General features: G+C 39.1%; 5 protein-coding genes across 5 annotated transcripts; 2 read left to right on the plus strand and 3 right to left on the minus strand.

Annotated features, from left to right (window-relative positions):
- Positions 1 to 3,392: 3,392 nt before the first annotated feature.
- Positions 3,393 to 5,096, plus strand: LOC122315804 (probable serine/threonine-protein kinase DDB_G0268642). The gene is made up of 2 exons (XM_043131972.1): positions 3,393 to 4,053; positions 4,503 to 5,096. Exons 1-2 carry the CDS (start codon positions 3,716 to 3,718, stop codon positions 4,918 to 4,920), a joined length of 756 nt encoding a protein of 251 aa, XP_042987906.1. The 5' UTR covers positions 3,393 to 3,715; the 3' UTR covers positions 4,921 to 5,096.
- A 152-nt stretch (positions 5,097 to 5,248) lies between these two features.
- LOC122315805 (putative peptidyl-tRNA hydrolase PTRHD1) lies at positions 5,249 to 8,319 on the plus strand. The gene is made up of 2 exons (XM_043131973.1): positions 5,249 to 6,431; positions 8,005 to 8,319. Exons 1-2 carry the CDS (start codon positions 6,060 to 6,062, stop codon positions 8,185 to 8,187), a joined length of 555 nt encoding a protein of 184 aa, XP_042987907.1. The 5' UTR covers positions 5,249 to 6,059; the 3' UTR covers positions 8,188 to 8,319.
- Positions 8,320 to 8,523: 204 nt separating this feature from the next.
- LOC122315806 lies at positions 8,524 to 9,197 on the minus strand. Its single transcript, XM_043131975.1, has one exon. It carries the CDS (start codon positions 8,883 to 8,885, stop codon positions 8,685 to 8,687), a length of 201 nt encoding a protein of 66 aa, XP_042987909.1. The 5' UTR covers positions 8,886 to 9,197; the 3' UTR covers positions 8,524 to 8,684.
- Positions 9,198 to 9,607: 410 nt separating this feature from the next.
- Positions 9,608 to 10,961, minus strand: LOC122316422 (F-box protein AFR-like). Its single transcript, XM_043132940.1, has one exon. The coding sequence runs from the start codon at positions 10,739 to 10,741 to the stop codon at positions 9,608 to 9,610; it is 1,134 nt and encodes a 377-aa protein (XP_042988874.1). The 5' UTR covers positions 10,742 to 10,961.
- A 3,770-nt stretch (positions 10,962 to 14,731) lies between these two features.
- On the minus strand, positions 14,732 to 15,381 carry LOC122316851. The gene has a single exon (XM_043133670.1). It carries the CDS (start codon positions 15,090 to 15,092, stop codon positions 14,892 to 14,894), a length of 201 nt encoding a protein of 66 aa, XP_042989604.1. The 5' UTR covers positions 15,093 to 15,381; the 3' UTR covers positions 14,732 to 14,891.
- Between the last annotated feature and the right edge of the window lie 134 nt (positions 15,382 to 15,515).

Here is a 15,515-nt window from a genome sequence, read left to right on the forward strand (position 1 = left end):
AAAATAATATATAATACTATTAATATTATAAAAAAAGAAAGAAAGAGAGCGATAAGCAAGGAAAAATGACTTTTGACATATGTGCTTAATGGTTATCTGTTGCATAGATTTAAACGATCAATTAATATGGAAAGTCGTAGGCTCTGTAGTCTATATCATTTTATGGCAGTCATGCCAGCATGTGCTTATCGGATAAACTCTCATTTAATTCCGATTAAAATAATTAATATATATATAAAGCAAAGATGTAATATCATTCGCATTTACAACCATCTTATCTAAGAACAAATTAATATTTGATAACTAATATGAGTGAATACATATAAATCTAATTTATTACAACAGCTTTCATACCACTCTGCCACGTCTCTTAAATGCTACTGTTTAATGAATCGATAAGGTCCTGTAATGCATTAATTATATACCACGTTGTCTTGTATTTAATTCCGCATCCACACAAAACTATAAAATTATAGGAAATTTTGAAAAATTAAATAACTATAAAGGAAATATTATAGTTATAAATAAATTATATAAAAATAATTTTATAAATTGATGTGATTTATCACATTATAAAATAAATTTAATAGATCAAATAAAGCTCATAAAATTATTTTCTATAATTTATTTGTAGAGATAAGAGTACTCTAATTATAAATTATAAATGACATATGTTATTGTGTATATATAATCCCATATATTATAAAAAAAATTACTAAAATTATGATACTGTTAATGATGATCAAATTAAGAATTAAATACAATATTTTTAATTTCAAATATATACATTTAAAGTATGTTTAGGAGAGACGTGTTTTTTCTTTTTTTTTTTCGAAATTCAGAGAGGCGTGTTGGTACAATGAATAGTCAGTGATGTTTATCACGCGGGTAGAGAGATGGGCGTACATTGATGTTTGAACAAGAGGTTTGTTACGGATAAGCTATTATTTATGGTTGATCCGTAGCACACTTTACATATAAATTTATTTTTATTTTTATTTAAAAAAAAAAAAGACCGACTTGCATCCCCTCCCCCCTACCCGATTCCCTCTGTCAACTCATCCAGCTCTGCCGTGCGCCACCTGCAGTTACCGGCCACCACCATTAGCTCACCCTCACGCCGACCAACATCAAGCCTCCACGGTAGCCCCCAACTAGATACTCCTCCCTCCCAACCACCACCATCGAGCCCAGCCAAGCAATCGACATCGTGTTCAGCCTCTATCTGCCACTGTCGGCCACCCAGCAGCTCCACTGACCACCTCACCGGCTCTCCCTCACACCGGCGACCCTCTAGTCACCTTCGAGCGTCCACTGCAGCCCCCACGCGTAGCTCCCTCTCATCTTCCAAAATGGATCTTACATGAACTTAGCCACAATGCCGCCGCCGTCGTACGCCAGCCTAGCTACTACCACCGAGCCCCATGACCTCCCAGCAACCCCCACCGTCGAACCCAAGTCACGGCAACCCTCTCCTCCCTCTTCATCGCATCTCACAATTCGAAGTGGGTCTCTCCATCGCATCTCTCATTTGGCTTAGATGGACGCCGGGTGGGGGTGGGGGAGAGGATGCCGACGTCGGGTGGTAGGGGTGGGGGTAGAGGAAGGGCGGGGCGGGGGCGGGGGGGCTTGGGCGACACACGGGGTAGAGAGAGGGAGAGGTTTTGTTGTAGGGTGTTTTTGGTCATTTTACCTTATGACATCTAAGGTGTGCAGGGACTGATTCTAAACAGGAGCTGATGCGAATACTTTTTCTTTGAATAAATATGGACCATAAATACATTGATTTTTTTAAATTTTTTATCCCTTTCAAAATATGTACACCGACGTGCCGTTTATGCCATGATATATTTCCAACGTAGAAGTATTTTAGTTATTTATATAAAAATAAATTTATTAATTAATATAACTTGATATTGATAAGTTATTCTAAAATTATTTTTATCTACTACAGCTAATATATATAATGATATCACGTAATTTGTAAGCAGCTAGAACATAGCATCCAAATCTTTAAAGCCCCTAATTCTCTAAATTTTAACAAAAAAATTTTGATATTTTTATTAAAAAATCCATCTCCATCTATTTTTTATTTTAAAAAAAAAATTTAGAATATAAATAATAGCTCCTTAAATATTAAGAGTTACTGTTTGTCTATAAATAATTTTGTATAAATATTTTATTTTAACAAAGAAAACAAAATTTTATTTTAATCATCTATACTTTTTCTTATATTTATATTTATTATAGTTTTAAGTAATAATTTTAAAAATAATTTAAATAATCAATAAAATGTAAAAAAACATATTATCGTACTTATAAAAAATAATTTAAATTTTTATTTAAAATATTCGAAGTAATAGTTTAAAACATAAAAAAGTTATAAAATAACAAATAGTTACATTAGTAAATAGAAGGAAGGAAAAAAAGTAATAAATAAAGAATAAAAAAATTATTTATTAAAATAAAAAATGATAAAAAATAAAATGTAAGAGATTTTAAAATATCAATAAATTTTAAAAAGTGTGGTTTTCAACTAAATTTTAAGAAGATTTATAGACAACCAACGTGAATCATCTTGCACCGGACATTTTTGAGATTATACGACTCCAAAGGATATGCCTGGAACATATATTTTTTAAATAAAAAACTTACTTATTATCTATTTTTTTATTATTATATAATAATATTAGATAATAATTTTATAATTAAAATATAATAAATAGTTTTTAATTAATTAATATTAGATTTTATCCAAAAATTAAAGAATTGAAATGATTAATAGGGTTACAACTTTCTAAACGGGGGGCCACCAGTTCGAGCTTTGATTTTCGAGTCCCTCTGCACTTCCGCCCAAGCCAAAGACCCTTCTTGATCTGATCTATAACAAGGAAACAGGATAAGTTTGGTGTGTGTATCTGGTCCTTATCATTGCCACGTCATCACGAACGTGTCAAACCCCTCTGGTTCCTATTTACGACACTGTTGGACGTCACCTTTCCCTCCCCCTCACCCACCCCACGCCCCCCCGCCCCCCCCCCCCCCCCCCCCCCCCATCTCTTCCTCTGCAAACAAACACGACCGCCACATTTTTCTCTCTCCTTCTCTCTCTCTCTCTCTCTGGATAAGAATTTTGAAAATTCTCCCCTTTTCAAGAGCTTTATTCTAATTCTAAAACACATATCATATTTAAAAAACTATATATATAATACATTTCTAATAATATATAAATAAAATGAAAATAATTATAATATATAATATTATTTGATATGTTTCTGTAAATATAAATAAAATGAAGAAGATTATATGTCTATCCGGACTGCAACTATAGACCAGAAAATTCGGTCAATAACCCATAAGAAATCTTGGTGGGATTATATAAGCCAAATTCCTCTTTTTCATCTTACCCATGTTTTGTTCTCTCTCTCTCTCTCTCTCTCTCTCTCTCTCTCTCTCTCTCGGACATTGAGAGACCGACCTGATCCCTTATCTTTGTTCGTCTTTGACAAACCCCTAACCTGTGCCGACTCACCGCTCTTATCCTACGGCCCCCTTCTTGGCTACTCTGTATCTCTCTGTCTGTATCAACCACAGCGGCCGACGATTGATGATCAGCAGCCCGATCATCTGGAAGCCCAAAAGGAGGAGGAGAAGGCGAAAGGGGTAAGGGTGAACGGTGTAATTACGATAGTTCTGGATCGTGTGTGTGTTGGAAATGGAGGTTCTCCTAGGTCCCAATTTCGGCATCGACGTAAGAGACCGGAGCGGCGTTGTTCCGGTTGCAGCCGATCAGCACGCCGTGGCTTCTTGCATATTCTTGGAGGACGATATTGCCCGAACCCGAAATGGCCCCGCGTCGGTGTTCGGGATCGGTTCTAGGGGAAAGGCTCCGGAGCAAAACGAGGAATCTTCCGACAGTTCTTCATCGATCGGAGCACCGGATGATAGCGACGACGAAGATAACGACGAGGTTTCGTCGAAGGAGGTTCAAAGCAATTTCAACGGTGCGGGGTTGGTCTCTTTGGGTTCAATGGAAGATTCTCTTCCCATCAAGTAATTTCTCTTTCCCTTGCCGGCAGAAGCTTATTCATCGAAGTTATTAAATTTGTGGCTATATCTTGGTCTTTATTAAGAACTCATCCGCATCCGTCAAGTACGGATTTGAAACTATGAATTGTTTTTCTTCGTTTTCATAGATTTTACGTCCGATACGGACTTGATCCAATACTTTACGGAGTTCGTTTCTCTTGATGCTTTGCCATATTTCCTGTTGGCAAAATGTGTTTTTTGGTTGGTTGCATTCGACGTGGAATCTCTGTTTGATTCTTTGAGATATTCGATGGAAGAGAATCTCAAATATCTATCTTCTTTGGGTTTTAATCCAATACGTAGAGGAAGAAAAAAAAAGAGAGAATCTTTACCCAACAGTTTTATGATGAAAAAAACGACTCTTGAAATTTTTCTTGGAGGTTCTGAATGATTTATGGCATCGATATGTGCAGGAGGGGATTGTCGAATCATTTTACGGGGAAATCAAAGTCGTTTGCGAATCTATCAGAAGTGAGCGCAGTGAAGGATCTGGTGAAGACAGAGAATCCGTTCAACAAGAGGAGGAGAGTTTTGGTGTCGGCCAAGTGGTCGTCGAGGAGATCTTCATTCTACAGCTCCTCAAACCCTAAATCCATGCCTCTGTTGGCTCTGAATGAAGAGGAAGACGAAGACGAAGACGGACATCATCAGCAACAGCTAGAATACACATCATCTTCATCACTATCATCGTCATCAACAGAGAACAAGGAACAAGAAGAACAAGAGAGAGTACCCAGAAAATATATTGATAAGAGACTCTTGAGTTTCAAGTCAAGGAGTTGTTTCTCTCTCTCAGATCTGCAAGAACATGATGAACATGATGAGGATTAGCTTTAGTTTTTAATTTTATTTTTTGTGGGTTTATCTTTTTATTTCTTCTTTATCTTTAGTTGGTTTGTATGGTTGCCCACTCAAAAACCATTAAAAAGGGATAAAAATCCGTAGTAAAATATATTATCCTTAAAAAAAAAAAAATCGGCTGATGCATGAGATTTTTTCCTTCCCCATTGATTGATTGCAAGGATTTTCTTCTCAACCTATTCCGAGGAGATTAGATTTTGGTTCTAATTAATAAATTTGGGCGCCTCAATGAATAGGTAAGGAGGACAATGGAGTTTTGAGTTGCCCGTTGCTTAGGGATAAGACGTTCTGGCCTTTTGGTTTTGGTGCAATTCCAAGTGGCCCTTTGATACAGCAGTCATTGACAGAAACAGCAGTTCCACCACGTGATATGCCCTATCATTGATATGATTCAATGGCTTCGAAGCTACAACCTTTGCACACGACACAGACATCAACAGGAATTCGCACGTTTTTAGAGCGCACAGATCAGAAGCGGATCATGCTGCTTTATTATCTTACAGCCGTATATGCCTCGCAACGTTAAAAGCTTCTACGTAAGGGTGCATTAGCAAGCTCCTATTATCCAAAATATTCTCTCTTTTTGAGAGAGAGAGAGAGTAGAGTCAATGATCAGCGATGGAAAAAATGGAGGTTTCACTGCTGTTCATGGTGGCTCTCATCATCTATAACGTCATATTAGCATTTCGTTAATACATTGTGGGAATAAAGGACAACGAGAAGAAGACTAGGAATCCAAAAAACTTAACTTTGTCCTTATTTATTCGAAATTCATGATACTAAAACCCATATTCGTGAACTCCAACTCGAATTTAAATCCAAATTCTTCTTTCCAAACACAATCTAGATGTAAATGTCATCATTTTAACATCCTTATTCGTCTCAGACATCTATTAGAAGAGACGATACTTTGCAGTGGTTCATGTTTTTTCTTTTAACATTTTTCAGATGAGAACTGTCCCATAAGCATAATAGACCAAAAAGGGGCCCCAATTACTTTTTTTGGAGGCCCAACAAGATGGCTGAGGAAAGCCAGACCCAATACGCTCGCTCTTATCACTTTAATCTAGCACCCAATAAATAAAGCCCAATAGCTGAGCAGATTGATCATGGCATCTCTTATCTTCTCGCCATTGCGCTTCACTTGCACTTCTTCCAATTTTCGCTTCCCTTTCTCAGGCCCTAGAATCCGAGTCTGCATCTCACCTTCCCGCCGTGTCTGGACTAGGTCTTCGAAATCAATGAGTAAATCCGCTGGACAGGAATCACTGCCATCTCAGGACCAAGACGGCGTCAAGACAGAGAACTCCGACGTCCTCGTTCAGTACGTGGTGCTCCGGCGAGACCTAATCGACACGTGGCCGCTCGGAAGCGTCGTGACACAGGGCTGCCATGCCTCCGTTTGTGCCATTTGGTCCCACAAAGACGATCCTCACACCGTCGACTATTGTAGTGCCCAGAATATTGATTCTATGCATAAGGTGAAAAGCCTTCTTCTTTCTTAACTTCCAATACGGTTTCCCCTTTTTGTTTCTAGCTTTCCTTGTAATCAATTATTTACTCAAAATTCGGCACAGAAGTTTCAATAATTTAGCCAAAATAGAATTGCCTTTGAATAATAGAGATTAGGAATGGCCCCGGATACTAACGAAGTTTACTTGATAGCGCATGTATGCATATATAAACATGATTTCCGATTTTCACTTGCTCTATGCCGGGAACCTTGAAAGTTTTGATGTATGATCCTTGGTAATGCTTGAAGAAATGTTTAGCGTACAATTAGCATCAATTTGACCAATGTGTCTTGGGCTATAGATCTTAAGTGCTCTCGTTGATGTCGTGTTTCATAATCCGAACAACTCCACATAGGCCCAACCTGATGACCTGCATCTGGTTGGGTTTGGACGTTGGGTTGAGTTGAGTTGAATAAAATATTGTTAAAATATTAGTTTTAAATATTATGAGTGTGTTTGAGATTTGAAAAAGTTAAATTTTTTATTATATTTTATATAGAAATTTAAAAAAGTGTATAGGAATTTAAAAAATATGTAATGATGAGATGAAATGAGTTGAGAAGGATTTGCTTTCCAAACGGGGCCGACCCGGTGATGAGGGATACCACCTATGCTAAAGTCAGGATAGGGTTTTTTGTGTGGGTTGTAGAGAATAAAGTGTAAGTGTGTAGAAGAAGAAGTTCCTTTTGGTGAGGGAGGGGATATTTATACTTGGTCCAGGCTCTTGCACGAGGGAGATCGTGAGTGTCAGTCCGTACTTGAGTTAGGTCCTGCCGTCAGTTCCTCTGTTAGGCAACCACTACCGCCCTAGGAGACACGTCATGGCATGCCTGCCCCATAGAGCATTGAATGCGGCGTGATCCCTTTATTGTGGCGTGTTCATCTTCACGTCTCATTATATGCGATGTGTCTTCGATCAGGTGCACCCACTCTTAGATGTGCTCAACCGCCAGGTCTTTGGGGCAGAGGCTGCTCGTCTTTACTTGCAAAGACCTGTCAGCCAATAGAGGTGTTTGGTGATCCCCGGTTCGTGCATGCTATCCAACTGCCTCCGTTGCTGTGCTTTATGGGCCTAGTCAGGCTTGGCCTGTTCCTTTCCCTCAGGCACTGGGTCTTCCTGGGCTCCACGGTCCGAGCCCTTTGGGCCTAGCCTACCCTATCCCCAAGGATATCACGCTTGGGATTACCCATTTTCAATGGATTTCTCGTTTCCTTCAAAATCTGTAGACATATAACCTAGATGTTGATGGCACGAGGCTAGAAATGATACTTATCTAAATGTTACCCTGAGATTTGGTCTCTCCGTCTTCCTTATCAAAGTTCAATGCTCTCATATCAGTAGTTGCTCCAATCTGTATTTGGAACGTCGAGGAGCATGGGCACTGCCATCATCCACCTCGGAATAAACCTGCTTGTAAATTGTAATTCGTTTTGGCAATATTTTTTCCTGCTGTACCGGCTTGGTCGGACAATCTGTTAAAATTCTGAAACTCGTGGGAAATGAAGGTGTTGAGTCCGTTTTTCTTGTTGGATTATGCAGGTTACTCTCGAGGTGAAGGGTGAACCTCAGATATTGAACTTGTCAGATAAGCTAACAACTGCTGGCATAACTCACAAGCTGTGGATAGAACAACCTGAGAACATTCCAACATGCCTCGCTACGAAGCCCTACCTCAAATCCGTAGTTTCATCATTTTTTAAGAAGTTGAAACTCTGTAAGTGATGTAACCTTAAAATTTTGACCATCCCAATTATGTTTGATGTGGGCGTTGTTAGGAAATGACTTGAACTATCCATTTGAATTCAATTTTATCTCAACAACTGAAGTAAAGCTTGAAATCTGATTAGCAGCCCACACGCAGAGTATTATATGTTGTTCATGCGTCTCTGAATGATTGGGACTGTAGAGAAGATAAAATGATAGTACAAGGCATGATCATCGAGGGGTAATGATCTCCTTGAAAACTCAAATTCTAGCAGAACAAGTCGGCCACGGTTGACTAATGTCCTGTCCTCAAAACGGGATCATAGACTGGCCTGGATCAAATGAACCTTAGACTAACAAAAAAAAAAAAGAAAACCTCTTTCTACTTCTCAACTACTTACAAAAAAGTTCAAAAATAGTATGATACAGAAGCTTTTATGGACTTACAGATATCAGTACATGGTAAAGAAAGGGGAACAAAATATAGAGATCAGAGAGCTGTCGATTTGTATATGTTACTGAATAACCAAACGTCTGGCACAGATGGTGCAGTAGAATTTGCGCTTGGTTTTGAAGTACAGAGGCACAAAGCAGAACCTCCACTGGCTCTCGACGTCCATAGCTTGTATGATCCCTCCACAGTACGGACACGCCCCCGGTGCTGGCTGCTTAGACGTAACCCTCTCATCCTCGTCGCAAACAAACACCAGACACATCCTTCTTCTTCTTCTTCTTCTTCTTTCTTTAAATTATCAGGTCTGTATTACGTTGAGAATTGACAAACCTGAAAGTATAGTTGGTTGCTGGTTCGACTTTGACGATGTTGTGCGGACGGAGGATGCAAGTGGGGTGGTTTGCTTTTTAAAGAAGGGTCTCGAGTTCTGGATGGATTGAGCTAGGTCTGGATTCGTGGAAGGTGGAATTCCCTCTGTAAGAAGCGCGTGTCTAGAAGATTCGACCGACCTATATTTTTTCAACATTCTTATCTCTTAAGAATCTTATGTCATAATCGCGTTCAGATGCAAATTTCTCCTACTAATGTGTCCTGTTTCTGTAGATGAGGTGGATAATGGGCGCGTGTTCACAGGGCCTTTTTTTTTTTTTTTTTCAGAAGACTAATGCGTGAGTCTATATTCAATGATTCATAGCTTATTTTTTCTCATCCAGTCGGCAATATTTACCTTACTTTTTAGCTGGAGCTTCGTACGGTACGTTGGTTGTAAAGCTTGAATTTTTGGTTGTCTTGCAGTTAAAGTTGAATGAATTAATGACGGGCTTGACCGCTTACCAAAATCCAAAAGAAGCCTTAAATTTGTAAAACGTAGAAAGATAAAAGTGCCTAACATAGGCAAAAGGAAAAGAAAAAAAGAAAAAGGTAGAACTGTATCATGTTTATATACAGCATCAATGGTGATTGTGATGAATCCGATGATGTTTATCATCCATAGAGTACCTGACAATTAAAAGGAGAAAAGCCGTTAAACGTTTCTGGAGCCGCCAATACCTCCCACTCCACCCTGAATTCCCACTTCTTATTATTTCCTTCAAACACCTTCCCCACCACCGCGTGTAATCCACGCGACACCACGTATACACTCCCCTCCACCCCATTCACTGCGAACGGTCTCCTCATTGCCTCTCGCGGTAGCTTCTTGCCACCCACATACCTCCACGTGTCATCATCCGGAACGTACACCTTCATCGGACAATCTCCGTACTCTGATATCACAAACAGCCTCCCATCCAGTACTACACTTAGCCCTGACCACCCCTCCCTCATCCCTTTGCTCATCATCCGCCACCTATTCTCATCTGGATCGTAAACTCCACCTCTGGGCGAGTATCTGAATGGCCACGTCCACCCTTCTGTCACGTACAACCTGTTCTCCACCACAGCGGAGTCGTGCCTCACTAACACCATGCCTAACGTGGCCGCCTCAGTCCACGTGTCGCTTTCTGGATCATAGCGCTCTGCGGCTGTGATTTGATCTGTGGTGCTGGACCCACTGTCTCCAACGGCAATGATCTTTCCTTTAATACTCCCAGCCGCGAAAAATGATCCCTTGAATGGCAAAGGCGACGCTACCGACCATTGATTCGTTGATGTAGAGTAGACAAACGTGGTATGCGTGGTAGTTTCGGCGCCTGACCGCACACCATTACCACCCAAAACGAAGAGTTTCCCCTGACGTGGCAGTGAAGCACATGCAATCCCAGATTGACACGCGGCGATGGGACATGGCATGGGAGGTAAGGCAAACCAACGTCTGGATCGCGGGTCCAGAGACTGCCATTGAAAACTGGCCGTCGATTCTTGAAACGCCAGTACGAAAATGTAAGGCAGAGAAAGTGATAGGGCTGTCTTGTGGATCAGAAAGCTAGCGTCTGTAATGGCTCGTTTCCACGAAGATGAAACCGATCGTGCCAAGGCTTGGTACGGGTAAGGAAGGAAAAAAAGGCACAGTTCGGCGATCTCGTCCGGTAACCCTGGAATCAAGGGCTCGGAATTCTTGTGACCTTCTTCAGGACCTTCAGTTTCCAGCGTCGTGGATGAAGATCCCGGAATCGGCATTCTTGAAATCTAAGACTGGTACCAAAAAAAGACCTAAGAAGAAGATTTGTTGATGTACGATTGCTGATACCTTTAGAATTCGAGAAATTGAGGAACTTTCGATGATCATGTAGACCATTGTGAAGTGGGGGAAAACTGTTAAAAGTGGATCGACAACATGGAATGGTTATTTGCAGTTTGCAGAGCTTTTTCTCCGGAAATATATAGGAAAATAAAGGCCCGCAGCGAGAGAGAGAGAGAGACGCCTGATGACAATGGAAGATCTACTTTACAGATATAGTTAGGGAGAGGTTACATTGGGCTGTCAATTGTGAAAAGCATTTTGTGAGTTATTCTTTTAGGGGGCTTCTGGAGCCACCGCTGGGGGCTCCTCCGCTAGGCGGCTTATTTTATTTATTTATTTATTTTTTAAACGTCATTTTTTAATACTTTTAAATATTATTAAAAAAAAAAAAGGGGAGCAGGAGCTCCAAATCCCTAGCTTTATTCTTAAATATGTATTGGATTGGGTCGTACTATGTGGCTCCTTTCTAGAAACCAGAATATAAGGACATGTACACCAGAATATAAGGACATGTACACACACATATAACATTAAAAAATGGCCTTACTATAATTGAAAGGGATGACGGAACCAAACTCCGGCAAATCCGAAGAACAAAGACTTGACTGTGTCTGATAAAAGGAGCCGGTAAGAAAACGAATCAAATTTTACAGAGAATCGGGAGGGGTGACGTTCCTCTATCTTCGACACGTCACACCGGCGGTGACCTTAGTTTAAGCCGTCCCTACTACTTTGGAGTTTGGACCATCATTACTAATCAATAAAAGCTCGATTGTGAATCAATGTTATGTTTCGAGTCGTTCCCTTTTTCAATTAGTTTTACTTATCTTCGGAAGTGGTGGCCATGATGCGATTAGGCTTTTTATAGCTTTTCTATACGAATTATTGAATCTACTTTATGGGGTATTAATTTTCCCATTTCTAAATTCCTGAAATAACCACAATATATAAAAGGACATGTTAAAAAAGCTTATGAATTATTTAAGAGGAGTTGAATGGCCAGAGCTTGATAGCATATGACGGCATGATAGCATATGATTTGGTTTTCTAAATAAAAAATTTGAATCCGAAACCTCACTCTTTATATAAAAAATAATAAAAAAATGAGAAGAGTTGAATGAAATTACTTTGACTGTAATTTTAGTCTAAAGCTTGAGCCAAAATTGTGAAAAACAACAAAAACTTGGGACAGTATATATCATTTTCATGTGGATTGCCAAATCTTATAGTATTGTATTTTGGTCATATTAAGTCGCTAGAATAATACATTATCCTAAATAAACATTTAAGTCTATTCTTTATGGAAAACATATTATTTTTTGGAGAGAGAGAGAGAGGGATGAGAGCGCATGATTGGGTAGTCCAAGACAGTGAGGTGCATTTGAAGTTTTGGGAGTTTGATGATTAAGGTTATGTTTAGATAGTGATGTGATTTTAGATATTCTATGAATAGTAGTAAAAAAGTAATAAAAAGTATTAAATAATAGTATAAAATAATAAAAAATATGTGAAAATTTATGATAAAATAATGAATAGTAATAAAATAATCTGACCCAAACTAACCCTAAAGTTGAGGTCTGGTAGTGGTAGGTATGCTTGCACCTATTGGCAATGCTAATCAAGACTCACAAGTTTGTCAATGATTTTTCTTTAGTTAATTGTTTGGGTTCATTATTGGGCTTCAGTTGCCCCCAAAAATACTTGGGCTTTTGGTGGGAGTTTAGGCCTAAATTATGGATATCAATGCAAAAATCGAACAAGAGGGTTGAGGGATTTGGTTTAACCCATCATCTTATCTTCTTATAGTCTGTCGTATTCCACGACTTAAGCCCGTTAGAGCCCATCACAATGGTCACCACCAACATTATTTTATTTTATTATGAGAAATCTCGAAAACGCCAATTTTAAGCCTTTAACAGCACAGTTATAAGATATTGCCGGCATCGGGGACGAGCAAGCCTCTGTTATGGCAAAAACGAAGGCAGATAAACGAACTAACCGTATAGGTGGCGACGGCAGAGGCGAGCCCAAACCTTTTCTCCTCCTCCGAAACTTAAATACCTTTAGAGCATCCCATCAGCATCTGCATACCGATATTCTTTCTATAATTTAAGGATAAATTTTAGAGTTTTGATAAAAATGGCTCTCTATCTCAATTTCTAAAATGCGATTTGGGTTTCCAGTTTGTACAGTAATATTTTATATTTGTGCATCGACTGCTTGTCCCCAAATTATTTTTCTCTTTTTCAGTCCCGCGTTTCTCTTCTCTGGACAGTTGGGTGGCCGTGCGAAATCACCTCCTCGACTCCTCCCTCGCAATCAGACGAATCTTGCACCGAATGTGGGTAATTTCTAAACTTTCGGTTTCCTCCATGGCTGGATTCTCATATTCTCTCTCTCTTTCTATGTTTCAGCACCTTCCATGGCTGGACTTTGTGAGAATCGGGATCCTCCATGGTTGGCCACTGAGCTTGTCTATCTCAAAAACAAAATCTCTCATCTCGGTTTTATCGTGGTTGTAGTGATTTACTGTGATCTATTATTACTTAAATCTCTAGATTTTTATATGTATGATCAGAAAATCCTAGCTATTGAGTACTCTTCTAATTAAATTTGTTATCACGTTAGAAAATGCACTAATTAATAAAAAAATTATTTTCATAATACGAATTTCAATTTAAAAAAAAAATACTGTATTAGATTGTCAAAATCTTCAATAAATATTTAGTAAAAAGTGATATTTGAAAAAAAAGATAATAAGATAAAAGAGTTAGTAATTAAGATTGTAAATGGAAGAGAGAGAAAAAAATAATAAAAAAGAATAGAGAAATATTATTTAAAAGAATAGAAATAGGGATGAAAAATGAGATGTAGGAGGTTTTTTGAAAATAAATAAATTTTAAATATAAATTTAAAGAAATAAATATTTGAGTTAAATTATAGAGGCTATGATGTAAAACCGGACGAGATACTCTTAGAGCAGTTTCGGAGTCCAGAAAGTCGAGCCCCTTCTCGTACTAATTCAGTAGCGGGTAGCCTCTACGTGAGTGAGTCCTTTTTCTCAACTTTTCTCTATTAACTTTTCTCTCCCAACCAAACGAACCTCAGCCAAGACGACACACACAGAACGAGATATGGCTTTTACAGGGAAGGAGATGAGATGATGAAGAAAGTGCTTAAGAAGGGTGGGGAGAATAACTTGGCACCGGGACTCTTTGAAGAAGTGCATACCGGACAGCAAGGTGGTGATGGGCAGGGCCAAGCGCGGCCTCTATACCGGCCGCCACATCCAGTTCTTCAATCGCGTCGCGAAGACGGCGGTAATAGCATGTACTCTTACTTCTCCTCCCCACCGTCGACCCGGTCTCTCTTATTTGCTCAATTTGCCCTTTTTTCTGTTTTCAATTTTATTAACGGTATTTTTCAATGAAAGAGTCAGAAATATTGCCATATTGGGTATGCGTTCTGTTTTTGCTAGTGGGTCTTTATATTTATAACTGCTTTGCGGTACCGTTATATAGTACTGGGATTTCGTTCTGCTTTGCGGTATCGTCATTTGGAAGTTTTGCGTACCGTTATATAGCTCTATGCTGGTTATGAAACTAGTGATAATAGCAATAGGATTGAGATGCGAAGTTTTATAAAGGCGAAAAGGCTTGCAATAATTGAGCTTTCTCTTTGTTTGCTTCTGCAATAATATTTTCAATACAATACGCTGCCATGCTCCCGGCAGGGTAGTTTACAGTATCATATTTATCTGTGATTGTTTTGTTTTTCATAAATAAGAAATTTGACTGTGATTGTTTTGATAACGTGATGATCTGATAGTTGTTGATTTGATTTTAATGGTTTGTTTTTGGGAACAAAAATGCTATGCTTACTGAGACATGGCTTCCGATTGGGTCTCGATCAAATGAACCTTAGACTAACAAAAAAACAAAAAAACCTCCTTTTACTTCTCAACTACTTATAAAAAAAGTTCAGAAATAGTACGATACAGAAGCTTTTATGGACTTGCAGATATCAGTACATGGTAAAGAAAGGGGAACAAAATATAGAGATCAGAGAGCTGTCAAATTGTATATGTTACTGAATAACCAAACGTCTGGCACAGATGGTGCAGTAGAATTTGCGCTTGGTTTTGAAGTAGAGAGGCACAAAGCAGAACCTCCACTGGCTCTTGACGTCCATAGCTTGTATCATCCCTCCACAGTACGGACACGCCCCCGGTGCTGGCTGCCTAGACGTTACCCTCTCATCCTCGTCGCAAACAAACACCAGACACATCCTTCTTCTTCTTCTTCTTTCTTTAAGTTATCAGGTCTGTATTACGTTGAGAATTGACAAACCTGAAAGTATAGTTGATTGCTGGTTCGACTTTGACGATGTTGTGCGGACGGAGGATGCGAGTGGGGTGGTTTGCTTTTTAAAGAAGGGTCTCGAGTTCTGGATGGATTGAGCTAGGTCTGGATTCGTGGAAGGTGGACTTCCCTCTGTAAGAAGCGCGTGTCTAGAAGATTCGACCGACCTATATTTTTCAACATTCTTATCTCTAAAGAATCTTATGTCATAATCGCGTTCAGATGCAAATTTCTCCTAATAATGTGTCCTCCTGTTTCTGTAGATGAGGTGGACAATGGACGCGTGTTCACATTACTTTTTTTATTTTTTTCAGAAGACTAATGCGTGAGTCTATATTCATAGCTGATT

This window comes from Carya illinoinensis, chromosome 7, assembly GCF_018687715.1.
Source record: "Carya illinoinensis cultivar Pawnee chromosome 7, C.illinoinensisPawnee_v1, whole genome shotgun sequence".
NCBI lineage: Eukaryota > Viridiplantae > Streptophyta > Magnoliopsida > Fagales > Juglandaceae > Carya > Carya illinoinensis.

Excerpts from the sequence above, each read along its gene's own strand:
- LOC122315804 (XM_043131972.1), top strand. The coding sequence starts at position 3,716 with ATGGAGGTTCTCCTAGGTCCCAATTTCGGCATCGACGTAAGAGACCGG. Across the intron at positions 4,054-4,502 it reads GAAGATTCTCTTCCCATCAA|GAGGGGATTGTCGAATCATT; the intron begins GTAATTTCTCTT and ends CGATATGTGCAG.
- LOC122315805 (XM_043131973.1), top strand. The coding sequence starts at position 6,060 with ATGGCATCTCTTATCTTCTCGCCATTGCGCTTCACTTGCACTTCTTCC. Across the intron at positions 6,432-8,004 it reads ATATTGATTCTATGCATAAG|GTTACTCTCGAGGTGAAGGG; the intron begins GTGAAAAGCCTT and ends TGGATTATGCAG.
- LOC122315806 (XM_043131975.1), bottom strand. The coding sequence starts at position 8,885 with ATGTGTCTGGTGTTTGTTTGCGACGAGGATGAGAGGGTTACGTCTAAG.
- LOC122316422 (XM_043132940.1), bottom strand. The coding sequence starts at position 10,741 with ATGCCGATTCCGGGATCTTCATCCACGACGCTGGAAACTGAAGGTCCT.
- LOC122316851 (XM_043133670.1), bottom strand. The coding sequence starts at position 15,092 with ATGTGTCTGGTGTTTGTTTGCGACGAGGATGAGAGGGTAACGTCTAGG.